This window comes from Seriola lalandi, unplaced genomic scaffold (assembly GCF_002814215.2).
Source record: "Seriola lalandi dorsalis isolate HSWRI2012SDOR001 ecotype SW California unplaced genomic scaffold, Sedor1 jcf7180002054901, whole genome shotgun sequence".
Classification (NCBI taxonomy): domain Eukaryota; kingdom Metazoa; phylum Chordata; class Actinopteri; order Carangiformes; family Carangidae; genus Seriola; species Seriola lalandi.
The window spans coordinates 3,713,667-3,728,758 of NW_019525453.1; the positions used below are offsets into that span (position 1 = coordinate 3,713,667).

The 15,092-nt window shown below is 40.0% G+C and overlaps 2 protein-coding genes across 2 annotated transcripts; one reads left to right on the plus strand and one right to left on the minus strand.

Moving 5' to 3' along the window:
• Positions 1–2,227: 2,227 nt before the first annotated feature.
• Positions 2,228–13,217, minus strand: selenoi (selenoprotein I). The gene is made up of 10 exons (XM_023429934.2): positions 13,039–13,217; positions 10,726–10,794; positions 10,010–10,118; positions 8,129–8,203; positions 6,659–6,921; positions 6,456–6,564; positions 6,326–6,374; positions 6,055–6,235; positions 5,768–5,947; positions 2,228–5,600 (listed from the first exon to the last, which is right to left on the minus strand). The coding sequence occupies exons 1-10, from the start codon at positions 13,093–13,095 to the stop codon at positions 5,496–5,498; spliced, it is 1,197 nt and encodes a 398-aa protein (XP_023285702.1). The 5' UTR covers positions 13,096–13,217; the 3' UTR covers positions 2,228–5,495.
• A 274-nt stretch (positions 13,218–13,491) lies between these two features.
• Positions 13,492–15,091, plus strand: ost4 (oligosaccharyltransferase complex subunit 4 (non-catalytic)). Its single transcript, XM_023429935.2, has 3 exons — positions 13,492–13,581; positions 14,375–14,512; positions 14,964–15,091. The coding sequence occupies exon 2, from the start codon at positions 14,376–14,378 to the stop codon at positions 14,487–14,489; it is 114 nt and encodes a 37-aa protein (XP_023285703.1). The 5' UTR covers positions 13,492–13,581; position 14,375; the 3' UTR covers positions 14,490–14,512; positions 14,964–15,091.
• Position 15,092: the final 1 nt, after the last annotated feature.

Sequence of the window (15,092 nt, forward strand, 5' to 3'; positions counted from 1 at the left end):
ACAAATCTTAGTCCAGTTAGCCAAGAGGTAGATAATTTGGAAGTTTTTTCTATGTATGATGTAATACTTTCTTATAAAGGAGAGTTTATAAGAAAAAACTAATAACTTAGTAAATGATTTAATAACCTAGTGCAATTTATAAATCCTTCAAAGAGGTTAATTTCTTTTTCTTTTCTTTTCTTTTCTTTTCTTTTCTTCTTTTCACAGTTAAACTTGGTCACTGTTTGAATCCATTGTAACTTTTGTGAATCCACTACAGCTGTCGTCCTCAGTGAAAGTTTCAGACTTTTTAGAGGTATTTCAAAGCTGAAGACTATAACTGTTTAATACAGAATACAGAGTTTTGGTGGTTTACTCCATTAAGGACAAAAAAATTTTGGACTCAAAACAAATAAAATTTCCCTAGTGTGGATATATAGAGGACATGTGAATTAGACAAAAAACAGTGAAACTGAAATGTACAGAATATCCATTGACATTTATCCCCCAAAGTGCTGCCGAATAATTGCACAGCGGGCGTTAAGTCACACAAACATTTTACACCACTCCAAAGCTGCATTAGGCTGTTCCCAGACAAAGAGGTGGATCACATATTTAATGGACGAGCAACCCTCTGGCTTGCTCACAGGACATTGTTTGGATGAATCATTGCTCGATGAGAGTCATATTTCTGGATGAAAAAGATCCCGTCAAGATAAGCGGCCGTCATGACGTGCTGCCAGCTGTTTTGACAGGCAGAACTCACCACCTACACATTCACAATAGAAGGCCGATCCAAGACAGACATGCTGGGCCTCCACTCTCAAACATACTGACTCCGTGATATACAAGCCGTTATTAAAGACAAACCCACCATACAGCGTCCGCCTTTGATGTTTTCTGGCACTTTCTCTTAACGACTATTCAAGGATTTCTGATTTTTCTCTGTTTGAAAGTTTTCACTCACTCTGAGTCAACACTCCATCCCAAATGTCTCGCATATGATGCCCAGAAGGTTTTAAGAGTTGCTGTGAGTGCAAAGATGATAAAAACAAACACACGCGCACACAGACACACACAAGCTTTTCCTGCCAGACAAACTTGCAGGCGAGGAGACAATCAATTACTAATGAAGTCTGTAACAGAGAGCAGAGCCACATGAGTCAGAGGTGTTGAGTTCAGCACATACAGTTTGTTGTTTACACTGTGGAGAAGACTATGAAATGGCAACTGTGGTGTTACCTGGGAACGTCACTTCAGAGGGAAATGTGTGCAGATACACTATGTTTGTGATTCTCCACCCTGTAGTCCTCAGCTATAGCAACCAGTAGAAAACCACGCAGGCTACAACATGTATTGATCTACAGCTCCATCTGCTGGAGGCTATATGTAGTGCATGTTAATTTGTTGAATTGTCCTCATACTCCTACATGACTGGACAGCTGGTTTGATGTAAGCATAGTGGTTTGTTTTTACCTATAAAACCAAATTATTTCTCCAAACTCAACTCAATTCAATTTTGACATTGAAACACCTTTCCCTCCCTGAAGCTTAAGAACACAGTAAGTGCTTATATGATAGCGACTCCTTGAACTTATTGAATAGATGTACTTCGTAATAACACCTAGGTCTCCTACTGCACCGAAACTGAAGTGCTGTCCCTCACTTGATGAAATCTGCCAACTGAGTAAATACACACCATCTTTCAGTTTTTAACAGTTTGATAAGTATTGAAATGTTTGCTTTTTTTTTTACAGGTTTCTATTATGCTTCCATTTGTACTTTAAATGGGTATTCACATACATATTTGTGAATTATTGAGTTTTTATGCTGTTGGAGCATGTGTTGCTACATATGCTTCAAACCGGAGGTGAGATAGATGCTTTTGATTTTGGAATGAGCACTTTAAGTTTGTGGGAGGTGTGTGTTGATACCAGCGCCTCATTTTGGTGGGAAAGTGTGAGGTTTTGTTGGATAGGTGTGTGGTAGTTAATGTTAATGTAGCTGCAAGCTTAAGGCTTTTTATAAGGCGTGTGTTAGAAACTTCATGGTACCCGATTGAAGAACACTCTTACCATGGCACAGGTGATGTTTACAGTGAAGAAATAAATGACTCAAGCGGTGAAAACACAGAGTACGTAAAGCTCATAGCTGCTCTGTGCTGGCTCCTAGTGGATATTAAAGGAACTTAAGCTTTATTCCACCTTTTAAAAACTATCACAGAAGTTTCTGCTTCTGACACAGTAACGTGGTTAACGAAAAATTCACTTTTATTTTTTTTCTGGACAGTCCTTTTCTTTCACTGGTTAAATACAACATCACAAGTAGCCACACTGAAGCCCTGGAGTGTTTGCCAGAGCAGCATTATACAACAACTTAGTCACAATTTCAACAGCTTGGTTCATTGATCCAGGGGGAGAATTAAGAAAGTTTGTTCTAGAAAGTGGTGAGTAACGCTGAGGAGCACACTACAAAAAATGCCCAGAAAAGTAGCTGTGAAAATGAAAGTCTGATTTTAAAAAGGAACTAAGGACTTTATCTGCCAGCTGGAAGAGAAGAGAGACTTGTTTCTTTTAACGTTTTTTCTCAATGTTCTGCCTAGAGTTTGTTTCTTTAAATGGCACAGTTTGTCTCACCCTGCTGACAGATTATTTTTCTAATAATGATATGAAATGCCTCGTTGCATTTAGCATTGTTTGTAGTGTTGACAGCCTCCAAACTATCCCAGAGTTTCGACCTGAAGGACGATCCAATCAGCAAGCAGAGCAGCAGAGACGAAAATTGTTCAAAAAACCGTTGTCAGATGTAGGAAGTGCTACCTGGACAGTTTTGCAGCCTCACAGGGTTTGGATCTGACAGTAAGAGCACTGCTGATGGGCATCGTCTCCTGGTCCACCAGTTCACCTGTTAAGTGTTTGGAGAAATCGGCCTACCAGAATAACAAAACCCCATTTAAAAAAAAACAAAACAAAACAAAAAAAAAAACCCATAATAAAATAAAAATGAAGAAATAATGTATGTATTTACACAGATATCCACACATACAGAGTATACATCCATACATTAACAGTACACAATGTCTGCACATACCCAGACAGTGCATTTACCCACCAGAAAAACAAGTTTTGGTGGTAAAATCTCACAGTCAGTTGTTGTCACGTCACTACAATCTATGGTCTCCACAGTCACATATGTGGGGGGGGTTCCCTAAAAAGGGCTCATCAAATCAAATCAAATCAAATCAAATCTCAACTATAATAATGTGCTTATGGCTGCGTACAAGCTTTACCCAGTTGCAGTGCAGAGATACTGGAAATCAACATGGACTACTTTGCTGGGTATTATGGCAGTAGAGTTGGATTTTTTTTTTTTTTTTGTTCCTCCCAGACATGTTCACTGTTGCTCAATAACAGTTTATGTACAAAAGTTCTGCATGTGATAAAAAAAAACGCATAAGCAAATCTAAAATTAAAGATATTTTTACATTTTGCCCCAGTGTATCTGATGTTTCCTTTGAACCTTTTTTTTTTTTCTGTGACTGAACATTCACATTCAGACTTCATGTTCAGTCAGTTAACTCAAAAATGAACTTGCCATTCACAAGGCAAGCACAAGGTTTTACTAACAGTTGTTATTCAGGTTTATTTTAAGATGTTTACTTTATGAACAGTGAAACCGCAGTACATCTGATCCACCTGTTTTGTTTTTTTTTTTCCAGTGAAAGTGAGGCGAGACATGTAAACCAGAGCCCCACCAGCCTCTGTGGACTAGTTTCTCCAGTTTGGTTGAGCATCAGGGTTTGAAAATGTAACTGGAAACCCAAGTGTCCCCTCCACATTGCTCATTTAGGTTTCAATCAGGCCAAGCTTGAATTGTCAAACTCTTGAGTGGAGCTGGGACTTTTCTTATCTTTTCTTGGTAAATGTCCTGACAGATAGACATGACTCTTGACTTTTCAACAACAAGGCCAGAACCACTTAAGCGCATTTCCCCAAACTGCAAGAACTCTGACAAACTGTCTATGTTGTAATATGAAAAAAACAAAAAACAAAAACAGAATTTCTCATCTTATTTGGCTGTGCAGTGAAAACCAGCTTGATGAGAAGCCAAGTCACGGTTGCAGTCACTACTGACTATCCATCCTCACCATGGAAACATGAATCACACAGAGTAACAGTGTTTAACAGATTGAAAAAACAAACAATAATACACAAGTTTTTTCTACAGACAGTATCAAAGGTGTGAAAACCGTATGTGTGTGTGTGTATATGTGTATGTGTGTGTGTGTATAAATGTATGTGTGTGTGTGTGTATATGTGTATATGTGTGTGTGTGTGTGTGTGTGTGTGTGAGATAGCAGGAGGGTTTGACACCAGGTGGTGTTGTGGCGTTTGCGGTGTCCTGTGCAACAGCTTGTTCCTTCAGAGTGAGTCCGCTCCATTTATGGTTTTTGGACACACTCTTCATTCAAGCGCTGCGCAACTAAACCACACACACCATTGCCATGGCAACAGACCAACAAATAATTCCACTGAATGTATATAAAAAAGAAATGTAAAAAAACAAAACAAAAACAGAGCGAATCAGCATGAAGACACGACACCTCAGAGGGTAGGGAGAGCTGGGAGGCCAGTGCTCAGACAGAGGTCAAAGGTTAGTAGAGTTCAAAAAGTCAGAGGTTACCCTGGTCAATTCTTGCCCTAGTTGGTCAATATTCAGCTCGGTCATTACAGAGCTGAATGTGGAATTAATTAGAGGGAAGTTTATACAATGTTTTACAGGACCAATCATTGTTTTTTTTTTTTTTAAGTTTCATTTCCTTGAAAATAAAATGCCCCAAACCCCTTAACATATACAGTATATATATAGTTATTAACATATATCACTGAGATTTCCAACTGAAAATCATCCGATGACAAACAGGTGAATGAACCTTTAAACTTTGGACACAGCTGTGGATGTTTTAGCCACATGTGGCCAGAGTTCAGAGGTTTGGTTAAGTTGAAACAGCACTACTTTAGGCATTCCTGTTAATGCAATAAACTGAAATGGCGCTTCCCCAAGGCATATTATACATTCATAATACTATGTGAGTGCAACTGTGTGTGTGTGTGGCTCTGTTTCTATTGTACTTGCCACAAGATATAAATTATCTGCAGGAAGCAGAATATGTGTGTTCATGTGTGTGTGTATGTTTGCATGGCTCGTCTGGGCTCCTGTCCTCACGACTGAAGCACATTTCCGTAGGAAACAATTGCACCTCATTGGCTCAACCAAGTTAGCCAATCACCAATGACGGAAGCCAGAGCCCCTGGGCCCGCCCCATCGCCGAGACCGGAGTTTGGTTGGTTGGTTTAGGGATGGGTGTGCGTGTTGTATCTTTTGTGTGTTTGGAGACAGTGGAAAAGAGGGCCATAGTCCATTCCATTTGCGGCATCCTCATGGATGGAGGGGAGGGGATGAAGTTTCCGTCGTGATGAGAGTGAAGTGTCGGTAGAGTAGAGGAGGGGAGGAGCTTAAACCTCCGCTCCTTTCAAGCCGATTCGTTCCTCCTCCTGTCAGTCACTGTTGGGCTTCAGGGAGAAGGCGAAGATGTTGAAGTGGCTGCTGAGCTGTTGTACCTACCAATGGAAAAGCACAACATTATTTTATATCTCATTGTAATTTCAAACATTTATCAGCACCAAACTAAAACAAGGAATTCTGCCTTTCGTTCTGGACTCCAGGCTCATTAAAAACACTTATAAGGGAAATCCAAAAAGTTAATAATCCGCATGTGTGACCTTACCACTGATACGCCGTAGTGTATGTGTGCTAGTATGACAGCGGCTGTCCACAGATACAGCAGCAGCGTCTCGTTGCCGGCCACCCCTGTGACCGCTACCAACACCACCACCAACATGGGGAGCAACAACCAGCTCAGCGCCTGGCATCGTGTGTTACTCATCTGACACACGATCAGTTTACACTGCAGGATAAACACAAACATAAATATGTTATGGCAACAAGTTGCGGTTTGTGTGTGTGTGTGTGTGTGTGTGTGTGTGTGTGTGTAAACAATCAGCAGACTCTCACCGTGACATTAGCGAATGCTGTCCCCACCATGAGGTAGAAGATCCTGGGCTGCAGCTCGATGATGTTAGATGGAGAGTACACCACCCAAATGGTGGACAAGACGAAGAGGAGGACGGGAGAGAGGAAGGGCAGGAAAGCTTCGTACAGGCTGCTGTGTTTCAGAGTGTTGCCGCGGTAAGCCCTGCCATACCACACGGAGAGAAAAGTTCAGCGCACTGGGCGAAAATAATACGACGACTATAAATAAAACGCTGATGAAAATGGAACTTACTTCAGGACGTTGTAGAGGCTCATGGGTAAGGTCACAGTGAAGGAACAAGCTGGAAAGCAACAAACATGAATTAATGCAGCTGCTTCAGCAAAGTGAAAGAGCGTTTTCAGATTGACTAATCACAGCTCACCGATGATCATGAAAGTGAAAAGGTCTCTATAGAGGAAGTGAAACAGGATCGGCTGGTACCAAGTTTCCACACCGACCACAGCAGTGACCAAGTAAACAAGGGAGATGGTCTGGAAGGAGATGAGACAGCAGACGTCCAGTCATTAGAAGGCTGGTATGTTTATGTTAATGTGAATGAATGTATGTGTTTGTGTACATCATTACCACTTGGCTGATGTCGTATCCCCAGGGCAGAAACAAGATGCCAGTGTTATATTTCTCCCAGTGAGACAGGATGAAGGAGAACAGCACCACCCACAGGATGTAATACAACGTGGCCACACCCACACCGCTCTCGCCACGCCCAAATATGGAGTATACGGTGGCCACGAAGAAGATGCAGGCCCAGCTGTCCAGGCCGTGGTCAAAAAGCTCCCCCAGTGGTGTGGAGGAGTTGGTGCGACGCGCCTGTTTACCATCAACACCATCTAAACGCAACAAAGAGGCACTGATCATTACATACACAACATGTTTATGTGAGTATTTATACAAAGACACAAACATACAAAGTGCTAAAGATGTTCTTTTGCTTTCTTTTTTTACATGTTTCACACTTGAGCCAAAGCTGCTGCCCACACTCACATAACTGCACAAAGTCTTTGAAAAGAGCCACATTCCTTCTTCCCACCACTGAAGTCTCTGTCACAACCTCTGATCTGAGCCGCACTCATTTCATCCACACATAGAAGTGTTCTGAAAACACATCCTCATAAAAAAATTAAAAAAAAAATAAAAAAATAAAAAACCACTGTATGGAAAGTTGTTTTATTTCAATGGATCATAAAATGTTCGGCGGGATTTTAAACGGACCTCAGTCCGGTTCACAGAGTACACGTCTACACACAAACAAACAGAGACGGAATTTCGCAGTCAAATAAATCTGTATGGATATGACTGTAGTTAGATTCACTGACTAACAGTCTATAAACTAGGTGAATTTGGCTCTGTCAGTGAGCGTGTTATGTGTATGCATTGCACTTCCAATGTAATTACAACAAGCTTAAAAACTTCAGTCTTTGTGAAGTCCTGCTAAAAACAACAACCTCCTGATGACGTCCAAATCAGACTTATTGCTCCGTTTAAGCTCGGTTGATCAAACTAAATGCAAAACATTCAACTTAATATTGATTGTGTACAGTCAGCTGAAGGTGTCTCAGGATGCTACAGTATGAATGAAGCAGATCAAATTCCACACTCGCAGATTTATCCACTTGGAAACTCTCCACCCATGTATTCATTTTAGTACCTTGACAACAAAAGCTCCATGCACACCCATACTGTCAATGATGACTGCTGACTGATAATGTGGCATTCTGTTGATATTGGTATCTGGATTTACCTGATGCAAGAACTATATGACCGTATCTCCCTCATTAACACAGCAACTACATTTTAACAGACAACAGGCATTAGTTTATCTGAGGAAAAATAATCACTGAACAAATGAAATATATCCATGTCTCCAGGATGTTACACGCAGACCACAATATCCTCCCCCTTTTACCAGTTATGAATATAGTCTGATAGCTTTATGCTCTTGAGAGCCACTGCACTGGAAGAATTCCCCTTGAGCCTCTCAAAAAGTCAGAGAGAGAAACACTAACACATGGAGGGTCACGGGGGTTTAGGACTCACCGAGTGTATAGGCCAAGAAGTTGAAGATCCCTGCAGCGACCCAGACCCAACTGGGCACGTGTTCATGTCCTGCAGCTGAGACATAAATAATGTAAATATTCATCATACCACACAGAGACACAGAGGAAAATGGAAAGGCACAGTATACCACAAAACAAAACTGAGTACACCTCTGGTCACTGGTCATCGCTAAAATGTGTAGAAATCACAAATCATCTCCATTTAATACAGTTAAGAAGAAGGAAGCCAATTAATTTGAAAAACAGAAATGTTTGACTTTAAATTAAACTATAATGAAAGGTCCATATGTAAGAATAAACTAGTCAATACACCCTTCATTAGTGAAGTCTGTTGTTCATTTAATGTTTTGTATGTCTGTCTTTTATTTTTGTTGGCAGATCCAATCCTCCTGGGCATGGATGATACCAGTCTTGCACAAATCTGCGGAGAGATGTTCTGCCTTTTGTCATGGATGATTCTTCTCAGCGGCTCTGTGCTGGAGGGGTTTTGTTGCTCTACCTTCTGCTTAAAAATAGTCCACTAGTTCTCACTTTTTTTCCTTCTTCACAAACTCTTGTGTGATTTTTGCACTGTGTTTGGGATACTGTCATCTTGGAAAGTTCATCTCCAAGCTTCTTGAGACTGGGAGTCATTCTTTCATTCAGTATTTGGGTACAAACTTGCATTCATTGTGCCATTTATAAATGTCATCTCCTCTTTCACTAATGCAGCTCCATATCAGCACATTCCCACCTCCATGTTTCACAGTCTGAAACATGACACTATGCAGTCACTGTGGTACTCCAGCTGAACACGCTGGACTCCATCTGATCTAAACAAATTGCCGCCAGAAGTCATCAGGCCTCTTTTGGTGGTTTTCTTCTTTGAACGCCACCTATAGAAGGTTGACTTCATACAGTGTCCTTCTCACTGTCTGATCAGCCACTGAAGCACCGGTTTCTAGAGATAAGACTTGTGCCAAGTCAGACACTCTTATCATTTGTGGTTCAATGCAAGGTTTCATAAATATCAAATTGTGTGTGGTGCCACAGTGCCTTTTTTTATTGGCAGTATGGCTCCTCCTGTACCTCCTAACTACTGCAACAACTGTGTTCCAGCTTGTGTTCAGTCGCCTACTCGTGCATATTTGTGAAGTTTCTGTCAGGTATTTCCTTCCATTGTGGAGCCATATTGCATGACTCACAACCCAGACCAAATCTGAGGAATCTGTGGTGTTCACTGATTATTTTATATCCTTTTTCATGCTCTTAGCCTCAACTGGAAGTCACAGGAAAACTCCCTTCTGTTACAGTGATAAGAGGTAAACTGACTTTTGTTGTGTTAAGGTTGTACTTTGGGGTCTGTGTTTTCAATGCAGTCCATCTAACCCGTTTGTTTTTAATTATAACAAAATAGACTACACTTCAACCTAGAAATAATACAGTTACTGTAAGATGACACAGTTTTGAATGAGTTAACATTTCAGTGATATTGCACAAATATGTTGTGTGTCATTTTGACCAGAGGTCATATTGACTGTAGAGTCATGTCTGTGTGTGTTTACTTTATGTGTTTATGTTCACCTATCTGTGCAAAACGTAAGTAGAGACAAAGGCATGATAAAGTACAGTATCTTTAAGAGTTATGCGTCAGTCTTTGTTGATGTTCTAGAGATTCTGTTGTACATACATACACAACAGTGGTAGTTTAGTGTGTGTGTGTTTGCGTAGGGTGTCATGGGTTAGTGATCACCCTGCCCCATCACAGGCGCTCATGTTTCAGTAAGTGATGGACTTTGCCTTTCATAAACAAAGTTACAAGCCTCTGAAAAAGGAAAGGAAAGAAGGAAATGACAAGTGACAAGTGGTACAGAGGACCTACCAGAGGCAGTGAAGTCAAAGTCGTAGAAGGCCAACATAAGGAAGTTCAACACGAGGAACATGAAACCTGTGAATGTAATGAGGTTTGGAGCCAACCATGTCGGTAGAAACTGGACAAAGACAAAAAGATAATGAAAAACATTTAATTAACATGTCACAGCTCTTAAATACAGTCTTCTCGCCCTAATAATAACACTGATTACATAATGAGACAGTAATTATTTTTGTCACACATTATGGGCAGTTACATATCTGTAAGGCAGTGAGGATTTTATGGAACATGAATTTCTTAAAATGAGTGTCAGATTTGTAAATATATAATAATAAATAATAAAGGCTTGGTGCATATAAGTAAATAAATATATCAGTGCTTAAACAAGCTGTTTAAAAAAGAAAAGGGCCCATTTATCTAAAAGACGAACAGCTTGTGTGTGTTACAAGGTACAAGACTGGTTTCAAAACAACACACTATCTCCACAGTCCAGAACAGACCTTTACAATCAGAGACTGATGTGTTCTGACACAGACACAAAGAAGAAGGAGGGGTTGTGTAAGGCTGTGTTGTTACTGTATCACAGTGGACAGTTTGAAACGTCATTAATGATGCAGCACGCGCACACACACACACACACACACACACACACACACACACACACACACACACACACACACACACAGACACACACACACAGATCGAGTTGAACAGGTCTGTCTTACCTTCACGACAAAGTTCCAGAAAGGGTGCATGACATAGATAGACAGGGGATTGGAGTCCACTGCGCTGTACTGCAAAGAGACACATGATTTGTCAATGATAATCATTCACCCATTTTTTATATTTGATTGCAAATAAATCAGCGTTTATAAACAAAGACCATATGGCCTCACATGTAACTTGTTCACTGGATAATTTTAGTAGCCTGTCCTCATGCAGATCAAAACTAACCTGATGCCAGTCTTTGTAACTTTATCCAGGCATGATGAACAAGTGTGCGTGCTACAGTGTAATTTATCTGCACTAGAGTTCATACAATTTAAGAGGTGCGTACAGATGATTTTAATTTTCACAATAAATAATCACAGATTACTTTAAAGTTGACAAAACTAGAACACCTCCTTTACAATGTCCATTGTGAATTAAGTCATGATGTTATGTAATATCAAAAAAATGTTTTCCACAACTCAACAAAAATAAACAATGTGATCACTCATCACTGCATACGCAAAGACAGACAGTGTAGTACAAACATGACTATACAAATGAAAAGCACAGAAGCACATTGACAGAGACACAAGTTGCTCTCACACCAAGGAAGGTGGCACTGCACTAAGTGTTAAGTGTGACAAAGTAAGTGAGAAGCAGAAAGATGAATAATTGCATGAAAAACAGAGCAAGAAAATCAGTAGAACAGTCCTCTGCTCTCATGTGCTTTCCACTTGCATGCTTGTGTCAGGGCACATTTGTGCACCGTTTGAAAAAAACAAGCACCATGTCATAGAGAGCCACAATCCTTTCATTCACTGTCATTTGTCATCCTCCGCTCTCCTCCAGGAACTAATGCTTGGGGCACAGTAGCCAACACTTAGACTGAGCCAATTAAAAAGCAATTATTGGAAAAAGGCCTTTCATGATAAAAAACCCAAGGGATTAGATTCCCACAGTAATCAAAGGAGAAGGTGTTAAAGAGAAACTGAGTGACCTTTGTTTGAGTCGTTTAAGGATAAAGAACATGACCAGGAAAATGAATAAATATAGACACATCACACATCAAAACATTTGTATATCAGAATACATAGCTTATATCATATAACTTGGATTCTTTGTCTGTAAACTTCAGGGATACTGATAAACCAATACATGTACAATTACCATGTCAAATTATGTCACTTATCAATACTGAATTGTCTTTTGAGATCCTTTAAATAACTGTCACTCCTCTTTCAGTCCTGCATTGCCTTCGTGTATTACCACACTGATGCTCAGCTTTATGGCAATTAAGTTAACACTAAAATGTTGGTGTGACAAACAGAGGAAGACGGTACTGTTCAAAGAAACCTTTTAAAAACACAACTGTAGGGTCACTGAACTGCCTCTAAGAGTGATTTCACTTGTCAGGCCCCGTCTCTGTTCCCCATCAGTCCACTGGTTCATGTTGAGTGGTTTCCCCTCACTTCACCATTACAGTAGCTACTTAGCTTCTTACTCTTTTGTGGCTGTGATAATAGCATAACAATATCACATTAAAGACCTATCATTCTACACAAAAAGGAGACAGTCAGTAGATCTTTGAAATGTGTTAAAACATTTTGGTAAAGCCTTATTTAATAGTCAAACAGGCAAAAAGAGGGAGCCGTTAGCTAACTATTAGCACATCTGCGCCTATGTCAAGTACAGCCAAGTAAACAATTACACTTCCGGCCACCACTTTCAAAATAAATAATACTCATCAACATTGTCCCCCGCACAGACCTCTCAAACGGACACTACACACATATATGTGAAATACTAAAGGGTTGGTTTATTCAGCAGACTTTAAGTAGTGTGTATAGTGCTTATATGTTCGGGCACACGCGTGACTGCTGAACTGATGATCAAAAACTCTTTTCCAACTCTAACGGTTCTCTTAGATTGCTGACCCCAAATTTGAACACTATTCAATCAATGGTTACTGAAACTAACCCCATGAACAACAAAATTATTGTGACAACAGCATAGAAGATTTACAGTTACTAACAACATCTAAGACAGGCCATTAACACTTTTATTTTTTAGGGTAAACGTTATCAGCATCCGGTATGATTTTAGCTAATTCTGGCTACCTTCACACACTCTTTGGGAGGCGAGCACCCTGCAGATCGTGACAGCTAGCTGTGAAACACACACACGCACATGCGCGCGCGCGCTCACACTCACTCACTCACTCACTCACTCACACACACACACACACACACACACACACACACACACACACACACACACACGGCTCAATGGCTAACTGCTAACATGGTATTACAATCTATTAATCATACCTTGTATTTGTCAAAGCCCGCAAGTTGATCCTGAGTGACATATTCGTAAAGAGCCATGGTGGTATAGATGAATATCTCTTCCTGTGGAAGTGCAAATTCCCAACGTTAGCTGCCGAGTCGAAGTACCATCTATCTTAGCCGCTTTCGTTCACGCCGGGTGAGGTGATGTCGAAACATTTGGACCACTCCTACAGAGTGCAAACACTCAAGCTAACCGTAGCTTACTACCGCCGCCCCCGGCTTGGATGACAATGATAAAAGAATGACGAAAAACATAATGACAATCTCTCAACTGGCTCCAAATTATACCGTTACAATTTTTCATGGTGTCACTTGAAAAAATGAATAAGGGTTATGATTGCTGAAGTGTTTTATTTTCGTTCTTTGATCACTGAGGTCTGCTCTATTAAAAGTATTTCTATGGTGCTCCTAAAAGTGACGTGGCTTTCCCTCCAGCCGGAAGTAAGATACGTTAGCTTGTTTGCTGCTGAGCAGCTGAAGAAACGCTCGAACTGACAGTAAAAACCTAAGCCAAGGGATAACGTAAGTAGTATCAGTAGCTAAACTGCGTTGCAATGGGTTTATTTTTGTAATTATGTCGAAGCTTCATATGTAGCATCCATCGTATCGGTTAGTTTTACCAGTGTAGGTGCTGGTTCTACCAGTTAGCTAGCTAGCTAGCTGGGTTGACGTTACACAGATTGATAGTCCACTCAGAAAACTGACCATGATTTGGCAGAGTGATTAACCACCATGTATATAAATTGATTAAATTTACAAATATTAAGTAAGTGTCGGCGTATTGTGGTCAGGAAGGCACTGTTGTCTCTGCATGTTGAGTTACCGGTATGAAATATATGATTATGTTTTCAAAAATACAGGTGTATGCCTGTGGTTTGGGATGCTTTAATCTAAAGTTATTCAAATCACTATATTAAAAATAAATACTATACTATCAAATTAACATAATATCGTTAACCACTAATTATATAAGGAGTACCTTTTCTTTTTCCTTTTCTCGGTGAATTACAACAACTAAAAATGACTTGCAGAGATCTTAAACATAGGGATATAGGCAGTTTATCAGGGGGAAATCATTCCTCTTATTATTGTGAACATTAGTTAGTTATAACTTAACTTCACACCATAATGAAATCAACGTGTACAAATGGCTAAAAGGTGATAAACCTGCATTACACGTCAGTAAATCAAGATGATACAAACTAAACATGAGTTTATAGTAAATTGACTTGCTAAAATATCTATACCTCCATCATCCATTTGCCAAACAATCTTTTTCTTCCAATGCTCCATTGTGTCTCTTTATCCTTGGCAGAATGGTGACAGACGTGCAGCTGGCTATATTTGCCAACATGCTTGGCGTGTCATTGTTCCTGCTGGTGGTGTTATATCACTACGTCGCTGTCAATAACCCCAAGAAGCAGGAATAGAGTTTCCCAATATGATTGGAGAGGTAAGTGTAATCTATGTTTGCCTAAGATGGTTCATCACTCCCATACCTTGTTTTTTTTATTGTGTGTATGGTTACAACTGTTAGTCATGGTCCATTGTGCCCTCAAAAAAACACATGTTTAACACCATACTACATCACTGAATTTGTTGAATAGGTCCCTTTAACAAAAAGGTGTGATATACTAATGATTGAAAGCAAGAAAAGTAGTGTTTGTGTAGAATGCACAGAATTAAAGGCATCATGGCACATGGAGAAGTAGCTGAGTCATACCAGTTCAGTACATGGCTGGCGTGTTTATAATTTATCATTGGTTATCAGTAAAAATGTGGGGAAACCATATTTAAATGTTCATTTATAGTCTGGTTTAATAACTGTAGCACATTCAACTTCAAACAGGATTATTTTGTCTAGCATTTAACACATGTGAACCCAGTTTGTCTTCTTCCCACAGGTGAGATGGGAATCTAAGCCAACACCAACAACATTCCCTGTCTTCCCATCCTTATTCCTAGAGAAGAATTTCTATGTTGTTATGATTGCACAGTAGTGTTTTTTTCTAATAAAAATATGTGAAGTCCAT

Excerpts from the sequence above, each read along its gene's own strand:
- ost4 (XM_023429935.2), top strand. The coding sequence starts at position 14,376 with ATGGTGACAGACGTGCAGCTGGCTATATTTGCCAACATGCTTGGCGTG.